The 20,332-nt window shown below is 41.7% G+C and overlaps 2 protein-coding genes and 1 long non-coding RNA gene across 3 annotated transcripts; all 3 read left to right on the forward strand.

The window, feature by feature from the left end:
- The first annotated feature begins 3,840 nt into the window (after positions 1-3,840).
- Positions 3,841-14,708, forward strand: LOC145447288 (uncharacterized). The gene is made up of 14 exons (XM_080325716.1): positions 3,841-4,149; positions 6,539-6,731; positions 7,196-7,373; positions 8,117-8,214; positions 8,286-8,387; positions 8,498-8,682; positions 8,742-8,833; positions 9,582-9,712; positions 10,509-10,715; positions 11,370-11,459; positions 11,732-11,795; positions 12,889-13,031; positions 13,919-14,110; positions 14,457-14,708. The coding sequence occupies exons 1-14, from the start codon at positions 3,956-3,958 to the stop codon at positions 14,610-14,612; spliced, it is 2,025 nt and encodes a 674-aa protein (XP_080181842.1). The 5' UTR covers positions 3,841-3,955; the 3' UTR covers positions 14,613-14,708.
- Positions 14,709-14,976: 268 nt separating this feature from the next.
- LOC145446743 (uncharacterized) lies at positions 14,977-15,714 on the forward strand. The gene has a single exon (XM_080325098.1). It carries the CDS (start codon positions 14,977-14,979, stop codon positions 15,712-15,714), a length of 738 nt encoding a protein of 245 aa, XP_080181224.1.
- A 1,005-nt stretch (positions 15,715-16,719) lies between these two features.
- On the forward strand, positions 16,720-19,478 carry LOC145447291 (uncharacterized). Its single transcript, XR_013917516.1, has 2 exons — positions 16,720-18,066; positions 18,169-19,478. It is a non-coding gene; the product is annotated as an uncharacterized LOC145447291 (long non-coding RNA).
- Positions 19,479-20,332: the final 854 nt, after the last annotated feature.

Consider the following 20,332-nt stretch of genomic DNA (forward strand, 5'->3'; position numbering starts at 1 on the left):
CTATGTTATGCATCATTTTACAGTCGGCGGTCTTCATCATCAGAACACCCATTCTATATCAACGATATATATCCTCATGCTATAACTGTTGAAACGACAACTTCGACGGTTCCAGCCACCCCACATCGTATACATCAGTGGTTCCCAACCTTTTTGTCTTCATTCCCTACTTCCGATTTATTCAGAGCCTTCATTCTCCACTACCCAAAAATGGTTTCGATATCCAACACCTTGTCCTCCCCCACCTTGTTACCTGTGATGTTCCGCAAAGCTCTCTTCTTGGACCGGTCCTTTTTACTTTATATGTCAATGATATCTTTGAAACCTCCTCATTAAATACCACACTGTTCGCTGACGATACTCACCTCCTACCTCACGCACCTATACTACCGCAAGCTTGAGTGCCGTCACCCGTGATCAAATGCCCAAAGTGCACGAGTGGACGTCCCATAACAGACTTCGGGTTAACGCTGCGAAATCCCAATTATTGGTCGTTAACTCCTGCGATAACCTAGCCGATGAAATCGCTGGCCAACCAATCTCCAACGCTAAAAATGCCAAATACCTCGGTGTTTTACTGGATTCGGACATGTCTTGGAAGGGTCACATACCATTACTCAAACCACAACTATCGAAGGTATGTGGTCTGTTTCGCCGCCTTATAGCTACACTCTGAAAGTCAGCGTGCTGTTGATACTCTTCAAGACTTTTTTCGACCGAAGAGCCATGCTGGCACTATATTTTTATTTATTAATCCCAAAGAGCCATACATATAAATCAACTGTTACGTCATAATTGAACATCCGTGACGTATTCGTAGCTCTAATATATGGGATTCGTGGTGTTTACCACATTTTTCTGCCTATTATACATGGGTAGATGGAACCAAACGTGGTCTCTGCAGCAGTACTTATACCCACCGTGTGATACCTCAGTGACGTAGGTTTAAGGGAGGCAAGTGCCTCAGATGTCGTCTGGTATCTTCTATCGATGTTTATAAATGACTAGATTTCGAACATTTTTATTCCCAAATTCATGAAATTTTCATATGTATTGTTCGAAAATATACCGCAAAATGAGAGATAAGACTCAGAAGAGGCACAGGCGGGCCAAGCCACACCTGTGACAGCGCAACTCATCATAAATAGCTTCGAATTTATAATCAATGATAACTGATATTAATTCAATATAATTATCGCGCTGATTCTGAAAATTTAAGTATTGATCGACTCCTAAAATATTCGGCATAACGTAACGTTGCTTTACACACCTACACTTTTAAGCCGGTGCTAAAAATCTAATAACCAATCAATAAAATGGATACGTATGGCGATGTTTTTAATTTGAATTTGTAATTGTGAATGTCATTACAAGGCACTTTAGTTGTCGGTGTGGATCAGGAAGACGTTGTGTATATAACATTGCATTGTTCACAAGTGTCGTCGCTATGTCCGCTATTCTCTTTCGTCAATCAAGGTATCGTGCAATCCAAAGATTTCCATGCGCACGTTGATTGGTAGACCGAATTCGTGTGTGGTATTAGTCGCCGGCGCGACAGCAAGTTTAATTAGGGGATTTTGAAAAGAGCGCGGTACGAGCCCCTAATCTTGGATACCCCACTGTCTTGACCTCTCAAAGACATATTTGCAATGCCACGATAATAATAATTCTCGCCGTTATGAAAATTTACTAATAAGATGCTGCAATATAGATAAATGAAGTACAAAATTAATAATTTCTCAAAGAGCCATACTCAAAAGAGCCATATATGGCTCGCGAGCCATAGGTTAGGTTCCCGACCGCTGCTCTATTCCTATCAAAGTTACAACACGAAATTTTTTGTTGGGGTGCTGCCCGCAAGAAATACGATTGACTCACTGCAAAAACTTCAACATCGGATCATCCGTACCATTGCCAAGCCCCCACGGGGACCTGGATGTGCAACTGATAAATCGCAACTCAAAAGATTTGGTGTTCTAAACATAGAGGATAATTATGAGGAAGCTAGAAATTGCCAAATTTATGTATCAGTTCCATTGCGGTCAATGTCCCTCAAATTTCAACGACTAGGCCTACTTCACCTCGTAATCGAAAGCGCACAAGTACAGCACGCGCGCGTCAACGAAGAACAACTACCATATGATCAGGAAGGAATACAAGAAAACGCATTGCTCTATCAATTATGCCGGACCCCAATTGTGGAACAGCATCTCGCCGGCTATCCGACAGTCGTCGAACATGTCCTCATTCAAGTCGAAATACAAGCATATTCTCATTCAGTGTGCACTGTGCAGTGTGCATGTCTCTTCTTTACTTCGCCTAGACCAGCGGTTCCCAACCTTTTTCGACTCATCGCCCCCTTTTCAAACTGCACAGCGATCATCGCCCCCCAAATATTGGGAATCGAAAAATGGGCATACAGACTGAAATCACCGGCGAGTTGACTAGGAAAAAAGGTCAACTTTTCGGCTCGACCTCGAAATTACACTTTTACCGCTGAATTTTGGTGAGTTCACTCACAAAAAAGGTGATTTCTCCGACTTGATCCCAAGGGGACCGTAACAGCACTTCGTCAGCCCCCCCCAATACGTTTGTCTTGCCCCCCCCCCCCATAGGGCGATAAAGCAAACCTCTGCACCCCTCAGACCAAACTCCCCCGATACCTCTTTACAGCTACTTCTCAGCAAAAATTGATGGCCTCTTTAGGTAATTCGCGCTAAGCGCGGAAAATTTCTATCATTCATAATTGAATCGGTCAATATGATCGGGAATTGCATATATATATTGCTGTCAATTTTTTATCCTCTCTCTGCTCATGTAATCAGATTTACGGGTAAAGCTGAGTGAGGTGTCTTGGAAAATGTAGGGCCCGTAAACAATAATTGAACATATTCGGACGGACCCGTGGGTATAATGACTTCGTTACGTAATGGCATTTCGTGGCCTGTCTGCTATGTCAAAATAAGATATTCAAATCGCCCATACGTACTAAACTAAAAGACGCACACGATTTCAAATTGGTATTTCTGCACTGGCAATTAATTTTTCTCTGCGAGATGGCATTTGTTTTGTGGGGTTCTTATTGCCAGGACAGGAACATTTGGCGCCGGCCATTTAGGCGCCTATGGACAATTAAATGTATATCGTATATATATCGAAGTCGGTCAGCAGAAAGGTAGTCCTTTTTCGCCAAGGTATTCTCGTTCTGGCACACTTCTCGGAGTCGCAAGTTACATGGCCTGAAACTTCATATGTCTTGGTGCGTCATAGTGGGATAATGGCTGACGCCGAGATGCCCATTTCTATAACTCATGCGTATTATTTCTTGGGGGAAGGGTATCCAATAAGTAAGAAATAAGACACCACGAAATGGCGCGCAGCGCAAAAATTATTTGAATAAGTTGCCTAAATTTCCAAAATAATACTATATAATTCACGAAAAAATTGTGGGCCCACTTCGAGCTCGGGCCCCCATCCCATGAGTGCGGCAGTTATTGTCATGGACGCCAATATAGCCATTTTAATGCGCCATCGCCCCCCTATCGCCCCCTTCGTCCGTTTTCGCCCCCTTCGCTATTTTCGCCCCCCTGGACCGACAAATCGCCCACGTTGGGAACCATACTGGCCTAGGCTAAGGTTGGAGTCTGATCTTAAAGACTACTCCAAGTTGTTTCGACACCTTCCTATCTTTTCATTGGATCGCAGTTTTGTGGTGTTTTGAAAAGATGAAAATATCAATAAAACTGATAGTACGAATATGAACCATGAACCTACAGCTACAACCCTACATCCATGCTCTCTGCTGCGACCGCCATCCCGAGTAAAGTCCATCACTTGTCTGTCACACAATCATTCGAGCATGACATCGATTCTGTCCTTACCAAATCCCAAGTCACAACAAATCTGAGAGTTCGCATTCTCCCGGTTTGGTTTGGGGTTCTAACAGGAAAAGAGGATGCTGAGACTGCCATTACTTCGTCAATTTGGTCGGTTGACAAGAACCGCTTGGAGTGTGCGTCCAGCAATCGTCGTCACGTCGAGCGGAGCACTAGCAGAACATGCTTCGAATAGTGTCGAAAACGGATTTTCCAACTATGTTCGCTTCTACTCGTCCAGCTTGACGAATTCAATGACGCCTGAACAGCTGAGGTATTGCCGCATATTTTATGGATGGATGTATTGGCTTTTGCATAGCTACCACAGAGTTAGCTATTACATTTTCCCAATCACTGCTGCTGCTAGCTGCTCTACTATACTAGGCCTACTACACTACACTTCACTGTTCGCTCATCAACTCGTGAAACAAATCGTGAATATTAGATATTCTATAGCAGTTTTCGCCTTCTGACGTTATCGCAAAAATAAGTAAGCAACAAAACACTTCAGATACTTAAGACTACACGTGATTCAGAAATAAATACTGCACAGTACACTGTCAATGTCACAAGGTAATAATATCAAAATATAAGAATCTTGATATGATATGTTCAAATGTAGATGTATTGAATGTGTAGTATTTGGCAGTAACATAATGTCGTGCTATATGCAATATCATTGCCAGACAAAGCTATACAGCGAAGCGATCGGGTGATCATCCAATCTGCTGCAGCTGCATGGAGCAATTTAATATATATTTTACACATTGTGCCATAGTGTAGATGTGAGAGCACATAACGATTTAGATTAGTTAAGGAAAATAATAAAAATACAAAATATGTTGGCTGGCACTAGTTTATATCAGGAAAACTGTTATTTTATAGGATTCAGTAAGATAATTGCGATACTGGGTTTTAAACACATATCAACAATTGTTTCTAATATGAGATGGACTGGAGTTCCATATCATGGGACCTTGATAAAGTAATGGTTTTGGGCGCTTCTTCGATATACGCCCCAGATCGAAACAGTGTTTCACATGTCACCAGCAAGTGTTTCCCATGGACACGATCAAAGTTTATAAACGTCAAAATAAATTGTTTTTTTGGCCTGTGAAGAGACGGATATTAGGGTTGGATGTGGGTCAGGGTCAAAGTTGGTGTTAGGGTATCCCAAGATTAGGGTTGGGAGAGGGGTATAAAGGTTGGAGGAGAAGAGGATATCAGGGTTGGGGGATATTAGGGTTGGGGTAGGTGGATATTAGGGTTGGGTTAGGGTATTCCAAGATTAGTGCTGGGGAAGGGGGATATTAGGGTTGGAGGTGGGTTAGGGTCAAAGTTGGTGTTAGGGTATCCCAAGATTAGGGTTGGGGGATATTATGTTCGGGAGAGTGTGGGATATTAGGGTTGGATATCGTGTCCCTCCAAACCTATTCTTGGGTTACCCTAACTCTAAACCCATCCCCTAACCCTAACAACTCTAACCCCAACTCTAAACCTATCCCCTAACCCTAACACAGCTCTTACCCTAACTCTAAACCCATCCCCTAACCCTAATATCCCCCTCTCCTCCAACCCTAATATCCATCATTCCTCGAACCCTAATATCCTCCCTCTCCAACTCTAATATCCCCCTCTACTCAACCCTAAAATCCTCCCTCCCCAGTCCTAATATCCCCCTATCCTCCGACCATAATATCCCCCTTCCACAACAAAGGGAAAAAATAATTTATTTTGACGTTTATAAATTTTATTGTGTTCATGTGAAACATTTGTTGCTGTCATGGGGAGCACTGTTTCGATCTGGGGCGTATATCGAAGAAGCGCCTGGTTTTGTGATGAGCCTACGGTAGATATAAGTTAATAACAGAACCTCTTGTGAAATGAGTGTTGTGTTCACTATAAGAGCTGTGGAATATGGGATATGGAAAATATCGGGAAGGGTATTATTAGAGTACTTATGCATTAGAATACCCACTTCAAAACTACAGATATCCTCAATTTTCGGACTGTAATATGCCAAAATTTTTATTATTCTTGACCTATACTATGATTGTTCACTGATAAATTGAAATGAATATCTATATTATTTTGAATTTTCAAGGTGTGAACAGCTCAATGGGTCGTCTACATGGTTACTGTTTCAAACTATCTATGTTGTCTCAAAAAACTGATTATTAAAATTGCAATTCGTCTGAAAACATAACCACATGTAGGTTAAACCTACCGAGTGCTCTGAAAAAGTTGAAATACTTATTGCTGAACACATCTGGTTGTAGGCCTACTGAAATTATGTTTTGTAGGGAATTATAGCCTTAGTGCTGAGTTTCCTGTCATTGAATGGACTCTATTACCAAATAATTTCTTCCTGGCTACCCTAATTCTGAAAGACCATCAATATTATATTCAATGTTTAGTTACAGTGGTACACACTGATGCACCTGACCCTACGATTTAGAGTGTATTACTGCAAGGAGCGACATGACAGTTCCTATGCTTTTCTTACTACATTATATTATTTTTTATTTCATGGTTAAATAAGCTACTATTTCATTTGTTCGATGATATACTCTTTTTGAACACTTGATTTTCTCCCGTTTGCAGAAATTCAAATGAATCCTGTATCTTTCTGATCTGGGTATCTGATATGCATTTATCTTCAGGGAAGCATGGCTCGGTCCGGACTCCGAGAACTTCATAACTGATGATCTGAAGAAACTTCTCGACCACGACAATCATGATATGCGAAACAAACTGAGGAAGTTTCTGGAAGATCCCGCTTTTGCTCCTCGGTATAATATCCCATTGCATGAAGAACGAGAAATTGCTCTGATGCAGTTGAAAAAAATTTGCGACGTGAGTCGATGCTTGAAATAATATTCAGTGAGAGGTATTTACTTAAATTTCACTTAAATGAAATTACAACATATAGATTTTGTTGTATTGCAATTAGGGCCCGACTGATTGTTGGTTCGCCTATAATATCGAGTCGATACTCACTTTGCGAGAATTATATATCAGTGTCGGCCATTTGTGGTAAAAAGATATCTGTAATTTTCGTGACGTCACACCGTAGTAGTCGGGAGTTGGAGAAATGTATTTTTCATTTACTATTTATTTCAGTGACCAATATATATTCCCGAAATGAGGTGTAGTTTTTCAGAGTATCATTAGATATACCGCGAAGGTTTTGTTCAAAATCATGGGGCACAGTATTCAGTATATAGCCCTACACTGCATACAGCTAGTACAATAAACTTGTGATATTGTGGGCTCTAGTAGCGTACTTGACGCCCCTATCATGTATAATCTTCTTCCAGGCAGGGTTCATCTCTGTATTGGATTTTGGGGACAATCCTCATAGAATATTTGCCGCCCACGAACTGGCTGCGATTGTGGAACCGAGCATGGCCACAAAAATGACTGTCCAGTTCAATCTGTTTGGCGGGACAGTATTCAAGCTGGGAATGAAACATCATCACGATAGACTTCTTGCAGGTAATTGCTGAAACACATTTTATGCGGTTGGGTATTTTATTTAATACTGACTTACCGTATGCTATCGAAACTAAGAATTTCTGCAAATCCTTGTTCCAACTCGAAGTAGTATATTATTTTCAATGAATCTGTAAAAACCTGTAGCACAACGAGAAAACGCAGACGGAGACAGTGATGGTACTGAAGTAGAATTTATACTATAAATAAATTTCTGCTCTTTGAAGATGAGACAAGGCTTGTGGTAGAAGTACAAGCTGAAGTAAAAAATAGAATGTGTAAGAATGCGTACAGCCAAAGCTTCAGGAATGTATTTGCCATATAAATTTTGTGTTTGTGGTCAAATACGCTTGTATAATAATTCTACAAATGCCACCCTGCTGTGTCAGTCGACAGCATGAACTGTACCAGAGCGCTAGCCTAGCATGTTCAAATATTTCATTCACGTCGAGATGTCAAGGCACATCTGATAAGAATGAAACTGATAAAAATTAATTATCCAAACACCAGGAAGACATTTTTTTGTTATTCTATGTTTATGACAGCATACCTGAAACCATGATTTTTATTGTTGTTGCTCCTGGAAAGTCTAAAAATATGTTGGTTACTTGTTTGGATCATAATTACTGTATGATATGGATAAGCATTTAATTTTCTGCACACATTTGGTAACAGTTCACTTTGCTTTTCTGTTTCCTTTGCATCTCCATGATCCACTATGTTTGGTAATCCTAAGCTATTCGTAGGGATCGATTCACTTGACGACATTGGTTGTTTTGGTTTGACTGAGCTTGGTTATGGGAATAACGCCGTGGAGATGGAGACTACTGCGGTTTATGATAAGGTAAGGAACTGGTCGAATTCCATACAATTGCATTTCATGCATTTGTACATGCTGTGACTGCTATATTTCAGGACTCTCAAGAATTCATTGTCAATTCTCCGAGCACACTGTCGCAAAAGTATTGGATCACAAACGGAGCGGTACATGCAAAGCATATTGTGGTGTTTGCCCAGGTTTGCTACTGATATATATTAGGTGAAAATAACTAATAATTTCAAGCAGAGCTCTACCGGTCCTTGCTGATATGTAGTGATTTGCAGGATATGTTCCTTTATATTCACAGCTGCAAACGAATGGTGAAAACCATGGAATTCACGCAGTCCTGGTCCGGATACGCGACAATGATTTGAATATAATGCCGAACGTCAGAGTCGAAGACATGGGTTACAAGCTGGGGCTGAACGGCGTCGACAACGCCAAACTGTTTTTCGACAACGTCCGGGTGCCCAGGGAAAATTTACTCAACAAGTATAGATGAATTTAGTAATGATTTTTTTCGTGCTGTAAATACGCAATGGCTCGTTCAGGTACTCGGACGTTTCTCCGGATGGCACTTTCACGTCGAGTATAAAGTCGATTCGAGGTCGGTTTCTGACTGTTGCTGATCAACTTCTGTCTGGTGAGTTTGGAATCTGGTAGGGAATGGGATTAAAAATTGGGAGATAGTTGCTTTTGGATGTCATGAAAACGGTGTTACGGTATTGCTTTAATATGTAACGATAACTTTATCATATTTATCATGCTTGCGATTTCATATCCTCAAAACTATCCCAAATCTCAAATTTAACACTTGCTCAAATCCTAAATAAAACCCTAACCTTAACCTACATGGTCAAATGTCGCATGCCCAAGTGTCACCCATGCTCAATTGCTCATATGTCCAAGGACCATTGCCAATGACAGATATCTTTACCGATAGGCTACCGGTATCAAATTGTGAGGATTTTCAGCTAGAACTTCTAATTCATGGCAGTAACTTGAAAAAAATGTATCCCGTATAAACTTCATTTATGTACAATCGAACTCCATTTGAGTAAGAAACTAGTGCCGCCGGTCCAACCGGCGTATATCGCAGTTTTGAAATCACAGCTTTTCAACGTTTTGATCAATATCTGAAGCCATATGGTTCAAATTAACACTATCACTTGGCAAAATTGTAGAAGTGATCAATTCATTGACCAAATCGGCGAATATTAACTGAAGTTGACCGATAACGATATTTATACGGAGACAAATATCGACCCAATCTATCTGCTATCCGATGTATGATTCGGGCTATACTCCTCAAGACTTTCATGGTGTCGTATCACCGGAGGCGTGTTTATATTTTGAACGTCTACTGTAGCATGACTTGAAATGTTTCACAGGCCGCATCTGCATCGCTTCCATGTCAATGGGTGGCGCTAAAGCGTCGCTAACGATCGCGTTGAGATACGCGGCTACTAGACTGACCGTGGGACAAGCAGGGAAATCTGATATGCCGATATTGAGGTACCAGGTATGGAAGTTGACACTTGTTGCAACTATACGCTTTGTCTTTTATGCATATTGTTATACTTCTATATGTAATTGCCCCTGTGTACACTGTACAGCGATCAAGTGATAATAATATATTGCTATATTTGTTACTCTAGAAATTATTTCTATACTACTATTTATATCTTGAACTGTAGTCCGGTCGATTTTGGTATCCTTTAATGGTTTGCAGAGTTGGAATAAGTAGTGGTTGGTAATTAATAGTAAGAGTAACGCGGTGAATTTCTGATGAATTAACAAGTAGAAGTAGCAATTACCAAGACATGTCAAAACTACAATAGGAATAGTTCTGTGACATGTTTGTGTATCACTCCTTTACATTTCGCACGATACTTTGTAGTAAAAAGTTGCTTGAAAAATGGAAAAAAGTTGTAAGAAGCTGCAATATCAAATTACTACAAACAGCTTAGGGCTGCCTATTTAGGAAACTTCCGGAAGCAGTAAAAACGATGCTAAGTTGCAAAAACTTGCCCTTTTAATAACACTCCACATTTCTACAATTTTCGAAAATATATTCAGTCACCATCATACAGAGCTATTTTGCCTTTTTGTTTTCGCACATGAACATAATGTAAGCATCCAGAACCCGAACGTACTTTATACTTTACAAAATCCAAGTTAGGCAAGTAGTTTTGGTGTAAAATCTTTCAAATAAAATGGAGGCAGCACGCATCCACTTGATAATTGCAAAAAGGCTTGACCTACTGGAGTGCTTCGTTACTGACCGATTCTCATGATTTGTTATCGTCATTTTTCAGCTCCAGGAGAAATCCCTATTGCCGTTGTTAGCACGAACGTTTGCATTGAATTTCGGGTTGGACTACGTCAAGGACAGGTGGGCCAATCAACCCGCCGACGGTTCCGAGCATGCGGAAGTTGTGCCTCTCGTGTGCGTTATCAAACCGTTGGCAGCGTGGAACTTGGAACAAGTGTCTACCTTATCCCGGGAAAGATGTGGCGGACAGGTAAATCGTCAATACACTTCCAGGGATTTGATGACTCGGTTGTAGTTGCAATTTTTTGTTCACCAGAGTCATTTTCATAAAAATGGAAAATGACTCATCTCAGCATGAGTCAATTTGTGTATTGACAGGTCTTGTACTCGGTCATCGCGCATGACTCAGCGAAGTCATATGACTCTCACGTTCTATACGACTTGATTCGAGTTTCCTGTATCAGGACAGATACTTGAAAAATAGGCCCAGAAACCCTCTTTCATCTGTTTGAATAGATATGTTACGAGTGCGAAAAATTGGTATATTATGAATGTGAGGTCTTCGATATCACCCAAGAGTTTCGCAGAAGTGAATTGAACCAGACTTGAGCTCGGTAATGAAAACTGAACACTATGACTTGCTCCTCTACCTTGGACTCGGACTTGACTCGGCGGTGAATTGAAAATGAATTAACTTGACTCGCGTAAACACTATAAAACTCAAATTGACTTTTGACTCGGAAAGTCGCGACTTGGCCCCAACCCTGAACATTGCTGAGCACGTTTGGTTGTGGTTAAATAGAAATTCAAGGCCTTACTTCTACTTTTACTTGAGTAGCAATGGGGGCTACGTTGACCACCTCTTTTTAATTCCTTCCCGTATTGATGTATGCATTTTTTTCAGGGTTATTTGTCGTGCAACAGGTTCGGGAAATTCATGGAGCTCGCGCACGCGGCCATGACGGCGGAGGGCGATAATAGCGTCCTGATGCAGGTAACATTTTACTGTAAAATTTTGCAAGTGTTTTATTTCTCACTGTTTGGGCTGTGGTTTACAGACTTGTACAAACTTCGTTGACGGCAATTAAATAATGTTCTTTTAGTAGTTCTAGTTGCATTTTAAAGAATTCAGTTGCCGAACAACTAAAAAACACCTGTCGTCGTTTGGCGGGAATCGTGATACCGGTAAACTGACATTTTAGCCTCGATATTTATTCATGCCGAGTCGAGTCTCTGCGTGGTGACAGTTGTGATATTTGCTTTCAGAAAACCGCGAAAGAGCGACTTGCCCTTTTCAAACCGATTCAGTTGGAAAAGCCAACGAAATCAGGTAATATCTTTGCACTGTGGTTGACTGCGCCTGATTCATCTCGGTATATGGTCGATCTTATTATGTTTTGGTTGTTTCGCTGTAAAGTCTTTCAAGCCGCTTCCGTATCGATTTGAGTTAGAACTTGAGAATTGTGCAGTACTAGATCTGTCTTTGATAGTACACCTCATTCTTATATTGAAATCATAGCTTTCAATACAATATCCATTGTAGAATAATATTTATTAACTCGAAGACTTTTCGGGTGCCTCTTTTCAAGGGTTATCGGCACACTAGAGGGATTTAAACAGATTTAAAAGCAAAACCAAAAAGGCAAAGTATGATGCAACAATCAAAATCACAAACCATGAAATTCGCATTGTACCAATGGCAACAATAACAAGCTATGAAGTATACGGACATAAGGTACTACAGTAGCAACACAATTTGTAAATAAACAATTACACGCACGGAACAACACGCACTAATGAGAAATTTGTAGGTTATAGAGGAAATCTTTTTGTCTGCATAAAATAGGTTTGCTCAACTGAATAATAGTAGACTCCAACACTTTTAAATGAAACACAGACATTGAACATATTGTCATCATAGTGCCGTGCACAGGCAAGGTTTTCACTCAGATGCTGACCAATTGACGAAGCATATGCTTGGTAATCATCATAGGAGTCTGTTTTTGCAGCCAATTTGCACTGACGTGCGAGCTCCGTGCGATCATTTGCGCAAGTTTTTGACCGAATCAATTTTGGGATATGCTGCTTAATACGCTCAAACAATCTTTGAGATGTACGTCCTACATACCTACTATCACAGTGGCACTTGTATTGGTAAACAACATTACTTGCATCAAAGGCAGGAAGTACATCTTTTCGAGAGTTGGGTAACAAGGGTTTCGTCGTGTACACTACATGCGTGTTAACGCTGTAATAGCAACGGTGAACAGCCGATTTAATAAGCTTTTCAAAACGGCTAGACACGTTACCTAGCCAAGGTAGGTGCAAAAATGCCGGGCATTTTTTTGGGCCATATTTTGGAGCTGTATCCGATTTTTTCTATACCCTAATCATGTGTTGACAGTCGTCTTGTTGCATTTCAGATGTAGGGAACGCCGATTTCCTGCATTGGGCCCTCGTGCAGAGAGAAAATAAAACCTACACAGATCTTGGCGGCATCATGATGAAGGCAGGCAAGAAAGGCATGTTCGACTCGTGGATGCTGAGAGAGAGCGATCTGGTTCAGGTAGGCATCCCTGCTGCTTGGATCTGGAATTCTGATAACTCTGTATACGGGAGCTGTAACTCCATAAAATAGATAAAGTGATCTGCAAGGGGAAGTGGAAAATGAAAGGTATGAATATACTCAAGTAGTTTCAAAATATAACTTTGGTCGAGTCAATGGCGGCTACTTTTAAAGCTGTAATTGCAATTGGAATTGATGCACATTTGTCCCTCGCAAAACGACTTCTTTTTTTTCACATCCAAAATAGAAAATGTCAGTAGTTTTGCTTAAAGATTGTCCAACTAGAAGTGGAAGTAGTCCAAAATATAACCATTTTAGTATGCAATTAAATGAATAGTATATTCATATTGAAATAAACCCGAATATTTTCGGCTGACACTCGTCAGGGGTAATCGTCAGCAGCTAGTAGAGAATTGGAAAGAACATTGTATATCAACAATCGTATCGCAAAATATGGCGTTACCAGCCGATCAAAGGCCATTAATTCTGCCATCGGCAAACATCGGTTCGATAATCCGATTTGTGTGAATAATTATCGAGACGACAGATTTTGCGCTGTTGGGAGGGGCCGTTCAGTTCACACTTCCACTTTCTGGATCTTATCAGAGTCTTTTGGTTTTCCTTGAAACCGTTGCATTCCACGAGATTATTTTTACTCAACTATAACGGTCAGTGGCTTAGCCTAGGGGGAGTGAAAAGTGCCTATGCCCCTCCCAAATTTTCGACTTGTTCATTGTGACGTTATATATGCATTATGCACATTTCACAATGAATAGGTGAAATTAAATTCTCTTCGGCATATTTTTTGCTGGCTATTCTTATTCAACCAGTGTCCGTTTTATAACCATCGGTAATAGAGAGAGAACTTACTGATCCACGTTTCTCAGCAATGCGCCACCGCGTTCGGAGAACGTGTCGTCAGCGACAGCTTCAGATCGGTCTTGGAATCCCAAGAGACACCGTCGTCCACCCTGCCAGTGTTGAAACAACTCTACCACCTCTACCTCGCCGACACAGTCAAACGGGACTTGGGATGGCTCATCGCAAACGAAGTCATCTCACCAAAACAGGGCCAGGAGGTGTGATTTTTCTATTAGCATGTAATTGTGTTACATAGAATATTCGCAATTAGACTTGCACTACTAGATAATTCAAGTTGTGTGAGTGGAATGCTGGTAATTCTCTTATGCTCTGACTTAATTTCTTATCAAGTTTCTAATTTCTCGTGCTTTAGAGACTGAACTCTGATATGATATGAACTCGACTGAACTCGGAATTTAATTCAGTTTCCAAGTTTTTGTGAATTCTGTATTTCTAATCTCATTCTAAAATTTTCTAGATGGCCAAGTCTGCCGATAAGTTTGGTTCGCTTGAATAAAATATGTTATTTAACTACTGAGAGTCACGCTCATGTATTTGTTTTAGGTTGGAAAGTTGATCGGAGATCTTTGTTCTGACCTGGGGCCGCAGAGTCTTCGGCTGTGCGAGTCGTTTGGTATCACGGATTCTATGCTTTCTGCGCCTATCGCCAGGAATTGGGTGCAGTTTAATGTGGGTGACAATCAAGGAGAAGTCATCTAAAGACGGGACCACGCCACTAAATTCGGATATTTCTTATTTGTACGAGAGTGCGGAGCGTGCGGTTGCGCGTGGAAGGTTGGCGCTGGTCGTCCGGAGGACTTGCCGAGTCCCAGAGGCGTCGGAGACCCTGACAGTCGAGTTTTTAAACTGCGTGAGTCTAACAGGGCACGATTCCAGGGCTTACGGAGACGCCTACGGGCTTTGGACCGAGGTCCGACCCGTTGCTAGGCGTCTCGGTGCTCGCTGGTTCGTGACCGAAGACGGGCTCTACCAGTTGGCTCTAGGCGCCGACTGCTGTCAGGATTTGGGCCGCTTAACCAAATTCCTTCACCTGAAGGTGAATCAACGTTGGAAGACACGGTGGATGGAGCTTCCCGACCAGGGCAAAACTGTGGAGTGCCACAGCCGGTACGGGAGCTCCAATCGCTTCCTCCGGTCTTCCAACGTCCTGACGGCAGTCGAGCGTAGCTGGATGCTTAAAGCTCGGCTGAATCTTCTGCCGCTCCGGTCGATCCGGGGTCGGTTTAGAAAACGTGTGGAGCCAAGTGTGGTCTGCTGCAAGTGCGGACAGCATACTGAGACCCTGCCCCACGTACTGAACCACTGCCTGCCAGTGATGGATAGCATCACGAACAGGCACAATTCGGTACTTGGGGTGCTCCTGGACTGTATTCCAAGCTCTTCTTCTTTTTCCAGATGCGATGTGGACCGCGTTTGCGAGGAGCACGCCACATTGGCCAACAGGCGGCTGAGACCCGACCTCATCCTAGCGGATCGTCGCCGGGTCTTAGTCATCGATGTGGTGTGCCCCTTCGAGAATGGGGTAGCCAGTATGGACGCTGCCGTCGCACTGAAACACTCAAAGTACAAGGACCTCTGTGAGTCTCTCCGCGTTGCCACGGCCAAGGTGGTGGAGATGCATACGTTCGCGGTCGGGTCCCTGGGGAGTTACCACCCCGGGAACCTGACCACCTTACGTGCGATGGGTGTTTCGGTCTTCGAGTCCAGGCTGGTCTCCGAGCGAGCCGTGGTCGCTTCTCAGCGCGGCTCTCATCGTGTCTGGAAGGCTTGGTGTAGTGTGCGGGACCACGAGAGGACTTGATCCCCCCCTTCACGTGCTTTTTATTTGTTATGTGTTTTGTATAATGGTTATTAGCTTAACCCGCTAGCCATCACGGGGTTCGACTGCAGGCAACTGGACACTGGATTGATTCACGGAACTCCTCCCCAAATTAACATAAATGGACCCCTGACAGTTTTAGTTTTCGATTTTAGTTTCAGAGTGGTACTAAATGCTAAGGGGAGGAGTTCCCCCACCTCTCGACAAAAAAGTTTGATTTGATTTTTCACCACCACAACTACTATGATAATGCCTGCAGTCGGACCTCGCCAGTTCGCCCCTGTATTTTTTGTGTTGTATGTCGGCCTCCACCACATATATTGTGTGTTTTTGGTGGAGGCCTTTGTTTGTTGGTGTCCACTGTCCCCGGGCGGACTGGCCATGTCTTCTCTGGCCCATGTTAATTAATATCGCATTTTCATTTTGTGATTTTTCGCCATTTATTTTTTGTAAAATAAAATCTTTTTCCCCGCCACCGTAAATGGCGGGTATTGTTCTATATATATGTATTGCATATGTATAAGGTGACCGAAGTCGCGACTATATTACAACCAAAAAAAGTTGTGCGTCCGGCTTCTCGATCGGTAGGTCGTGGGTTCGCTTCCCGGCCGGGTCACACCAAAGACTCGAAAACTGGTATCCGCGGCTATCATGCTAGGCGCTCAGCAATCACGGATAGCATGGAGGAGAAAAAAACCGGGGGTGCAGACTAGATGACCTTACTATAAAGGCCGTATCGCATCTCCGTCGTCAAAGCATCTCGATGGTGCAGGCGAAAAAGAATACCATATCTCTCTCTCTCTCTCTCTCCCTGCAATCTATATATATACTAGCTCCAATTGTTACGTGCAGTACCACCTACTCTAACTGCTTATGATAATAAGATAAATTCAATTTGTAATATTAGGAAGATGTTGTAATGCTGTCACATTACGATTTTGTATCTACATAATGTTTGGACGTGACTTGGCGAGTAGTGAGCAAGCCCCGAACTACTGTCATCTCCGGCTATGCAAATTTGCGTTGTCACCATGTTACAGTTGCATTGTGGGGAATAGGCTGGACGACTTGGTACAGGCGCTTATGGAAAAACGTCCAGTTTTAAAATATATTTGATTCGTATTGGGTTTGTAGTATTTTATACGAATGGAGCTTTGAATGAATAATCATCGTAACATTCAGGATTTGTTTCAGCCCAATATCTCGTGTTTATATCTGTGTTATCTGTGTATTTCGACATGTCGAAGACATCTCGTTTTGGTGGTAGTGTTTGTTGCGCCTATGGGTGCAGTAAAAGGCAGAAAAAGATATCCACGGAGTCATTTATGAAAAGTAATAGCGATGAAGAGTCTTTGGTAAAGCGTCGGCATCCAAGAACATTTCACCAGTGAGTGAATGGCAGAATATGCAGGGCAGCAAGACTATCTTTGAAGAATCAGTTTCTAAATTTAATATCTCCTGACCATCACAGTCAATCAATGTCCACTGGACATTGTCCAGATAAGCCACAGCATTAATGAATAGGCCATGTTAAAGTGTCATTATACCAGAACATTTTGTCACAAGTATATGGATGTTGGTATGATCAGAACAGACTATATCAGCAGTCCCAGCACCATGTCAGTTCATCAGTATACCTGTAATAGCATGACCAGCCAGGTCATTGTTTGTATTCTGTATGGGCAGTTCAGCCAATAACTAGCTTAGTACTCAATCCTTGCTTAAAATTGTCGTGAAGGTTGGAGGTAGGACTAGAAGGAAAGGTATAATTGAGGGCCACACGGTTTTGTCCAGCATAGTTGAGCAATAATTCTATATTACTGGTGCCAGATGCTCACACTAAAGTTCAAATTGCTAATTCCGTGGTTGAGTTCATTATAGCTTTGTGCGTGCGAGACGTTCGATTTGTCTCGTAAGATGTTATTTTTAGGTTTATCTTTGGCTTTAGATTTAAAAGGTTACCCAATAGTTTATCCTTCTGGGGTAGAAAGTAACAGATATATTTAAATCAAACAAGATAATTTCACATATGTTCCTGCTACTTTTATCATCGTTCATAACAAAGAATGGTCAATTTGGTGTGCTTCGTATCATAGAACTACTTGTGAACTGATACAATGTTCTCTACAACGCAGCTTTCCAACCAATGATTCCCTGAAAGAAAGATGGATAGAATGTATTAGAAGAAAAGACTGGAAGCCTGCAAGATCGTCGGTCATCTGCTCTGATCATTTTTCAGAAAGTGATATTTACCGTGTTGGCGGGAGAATTCGTTTAAGGACGAATGCGGTGCCGACAAGATTTCTGAATTTTCCAAAATATATGAGGCCAAAGGTACAGTAGACACTAGACAGTGACTATATATTTATGAAGTTTGAGTTCCAATTACTAAACCTTTATTTTAGCCCTAGTTAACATAAAATTCACAAATTTCAGGCTTCGAATAACCGACGAGTGAGACCTTCTGCAGTTCCAGATAAGAAACGGCATTATGAAGCACAAACCGCTGAACCTGAAGTAGTTCTTCACGACCACAGCTACTGTGCTCACACGTCTCCTCGGAAAGTCGTTCAACAGCAACGCCGTAGGGTGGCAGAAATTAAAAAGAGGTTGGTTGCAGCCAGAATGAGAACATACCGTCTGCAAAAAAAAGTGAAAACTCTGGATGAGGTCATTGCATCTCTTGAAAAGAACAATTTGATAAGCGATTCGTGTGTAGAGGTAATGTCACAAAAATTCAGTGGTCTACCAAGTGAGCTCTTGCAACGTATGAAGCTAAAAGCTGGTGGAAGAGGAGTCAAATACTCTAAGTAACTGCAATCATTTGCAATGACGCTTCAGTATTATTCCACTAAGGCATACAATTTTGTGCGTCATAATTTTCAACTTGCTCTTCCCCATCCAAGTGTGATAAGACGCTGGTATGGAAAACTTCCCGCTGAGCCTGGCTTTACTAGTATTGCCTTTTCTGCTATCAGAGGAAAAGTAGAGGCATCAGCAAATCCTGTAATATGCTCCATAATGATGGATGAAATGTCGATCCGCAAACAGGTTTTTTGGGATGGAAAACGATACCGAGGATATGTAGACATGGGTACTGACTGTGAGGATGATGATTCTTTGCCTCTTGCTAAAGATGCATTAGTTTTTATGGCTGTTTGTATCAATTCATCCTGGAAGATCCCGCTTGGATACTTTTTTATTAATGGTTTAACAGGATCGGAACGAGCAAATTTGGTCAGAATTTGCATAAACAAGCTTAATGAAGCGGGTGCAACTGTTGCTTCATTGACATGTGACGAACCTTCATGTCACTTCGCAATGCTTTCTGCATTAGGGGCAAACATATCCTCCAGGAACATTGTGTCTAGTTTTACTAATCCGTATTTACCCGATCATCAAATCCAAGTAATTCTAGATCCTTGTCACATGCTCAAACTAATCAGAAACTGCCTAGCAGAATGGGGTACTTTGCAAGATGGTAGTGGGCACCAAATTTCTTGGAATTTCATCATTTTACTGCAAAAACTCCAGAAGAGAAGAAATTCCATTAAATTGGAACTAAGATCAGAATCGGTTCGTTTATTATACCTCGTTCGCATATATTAAGCCCTAACTTATCCCACATTTGACTTTCAGATCACCGTTAATTACGCCGAAGGCGACGTAAAGTCGATCACAATTAATTTATTTATTTCTGTTTTTATTTTTTTATGTTGTTATTTTAATAGAAAAAAATAACTGAAGCTCGTGTTTCTGAAAACGAAAGTTCAGCATTTTGGTACGAGACAGTACAGCGCGGTATTTCGTGTGACGAGGCAGTACAGCGCGTTATTGCGTGTGACCACAGAAATGGTTGATCTAAAGCCAGGTTCGAGTGCTTCATCTAGTAGGGTAGGCAAGTATCGTGGGCAACTGTGTTGAAATGTTCACATGCCCAGTTAGTTTTGAATCTAATCTAATTTCTGGTTTCATGAAAGTGCAAAACGAGCCAAGCTTCATGTACACACGTATATGGGTAGCTATAGGTGTAATTATGATCAAATACATGTACGCCATTTAGATTGTATCTTGTGCCGTATTGATTCGATAAAATAAATATTTATTATGAACTCCCACAGTGCACAGATTGCTGTAACCAACATAGCCTCAATTTCACTGTGAAGTGGGCAATTCTAGCTACATCTGAATAAGGACCCATGCATTTCTTGTTTCTCTCATTCAATGAACTCATTCAGTCACTTCTACAGAAATCACTACCCCATCGCTACACATAGCAGACATATCTTTACTTTCTCTTTTTTGGATTTGTTTAAATACGCTGAAACAATAAATACGTAGAATAACCACAATGGCATTCAATTGATTTCAGCACTGCCTTTTGATATGTCCCATGATGCTGAATTTTCTCCATCAGCCGGGTTGGCATCCCGGTACGTTTAGCGCAATATCTTTGGTGTGCCAAGGCGGTTCTCAGCGTCACACCTGTGTGTATTCAGTGGAATGTTTGGTGTGCACGAGACCCCGATTCCATATTGGTCCATCAGCAATATTCACAGCCACCACGTAGCTGGCAGTTACAGCATTCACATCAGCTCCA

The sequence above is a fragment of the Botryllus schlosseri genome, chromosome 9, assembly GCF_051294905.1.
Source record: "Botryllus schlosseri isolate E-star chromosome 9, Bs_hap1, whole genome shotgun sequence".
NCBI classification, from domain to species: Eukaryota; Metazoa; Chordata; class Ascidiacea; order Stolidobranchia; family Styelidae; genus Botryllus; species Botryllus schlosseri.

Coding starts and splice junctions, on each gene's coding strand:
- LOC145447288 (XM_080325716.1), top strand. CDS start 3,956: ATGCTGAGACTGCCATTACTTCGTCAATTTGGTCGGTTGACAAGAACC. Junction 8,834..9,581: donor TGCTGATCAACTTCTGTCTG/GTGAGTTTGGAA, acceptor AATGTTTCACAG/GCCGCATCTGCATCGCTTCC. Junction 14,111..14,456: donor CACCAAAACAGGGCCAGGAG/GTGTGATTTTTC, acceptor TATTTGTTTTAG/GTTGGAAAGTTGATCGGAGA.
- LOC145446743 (XM_080325098.1), top strand. CDS start 14,977: ATGGAGCTTCCCGACCAGGGCAAAACTGTGGAGTGCCACAGCCGGTAC.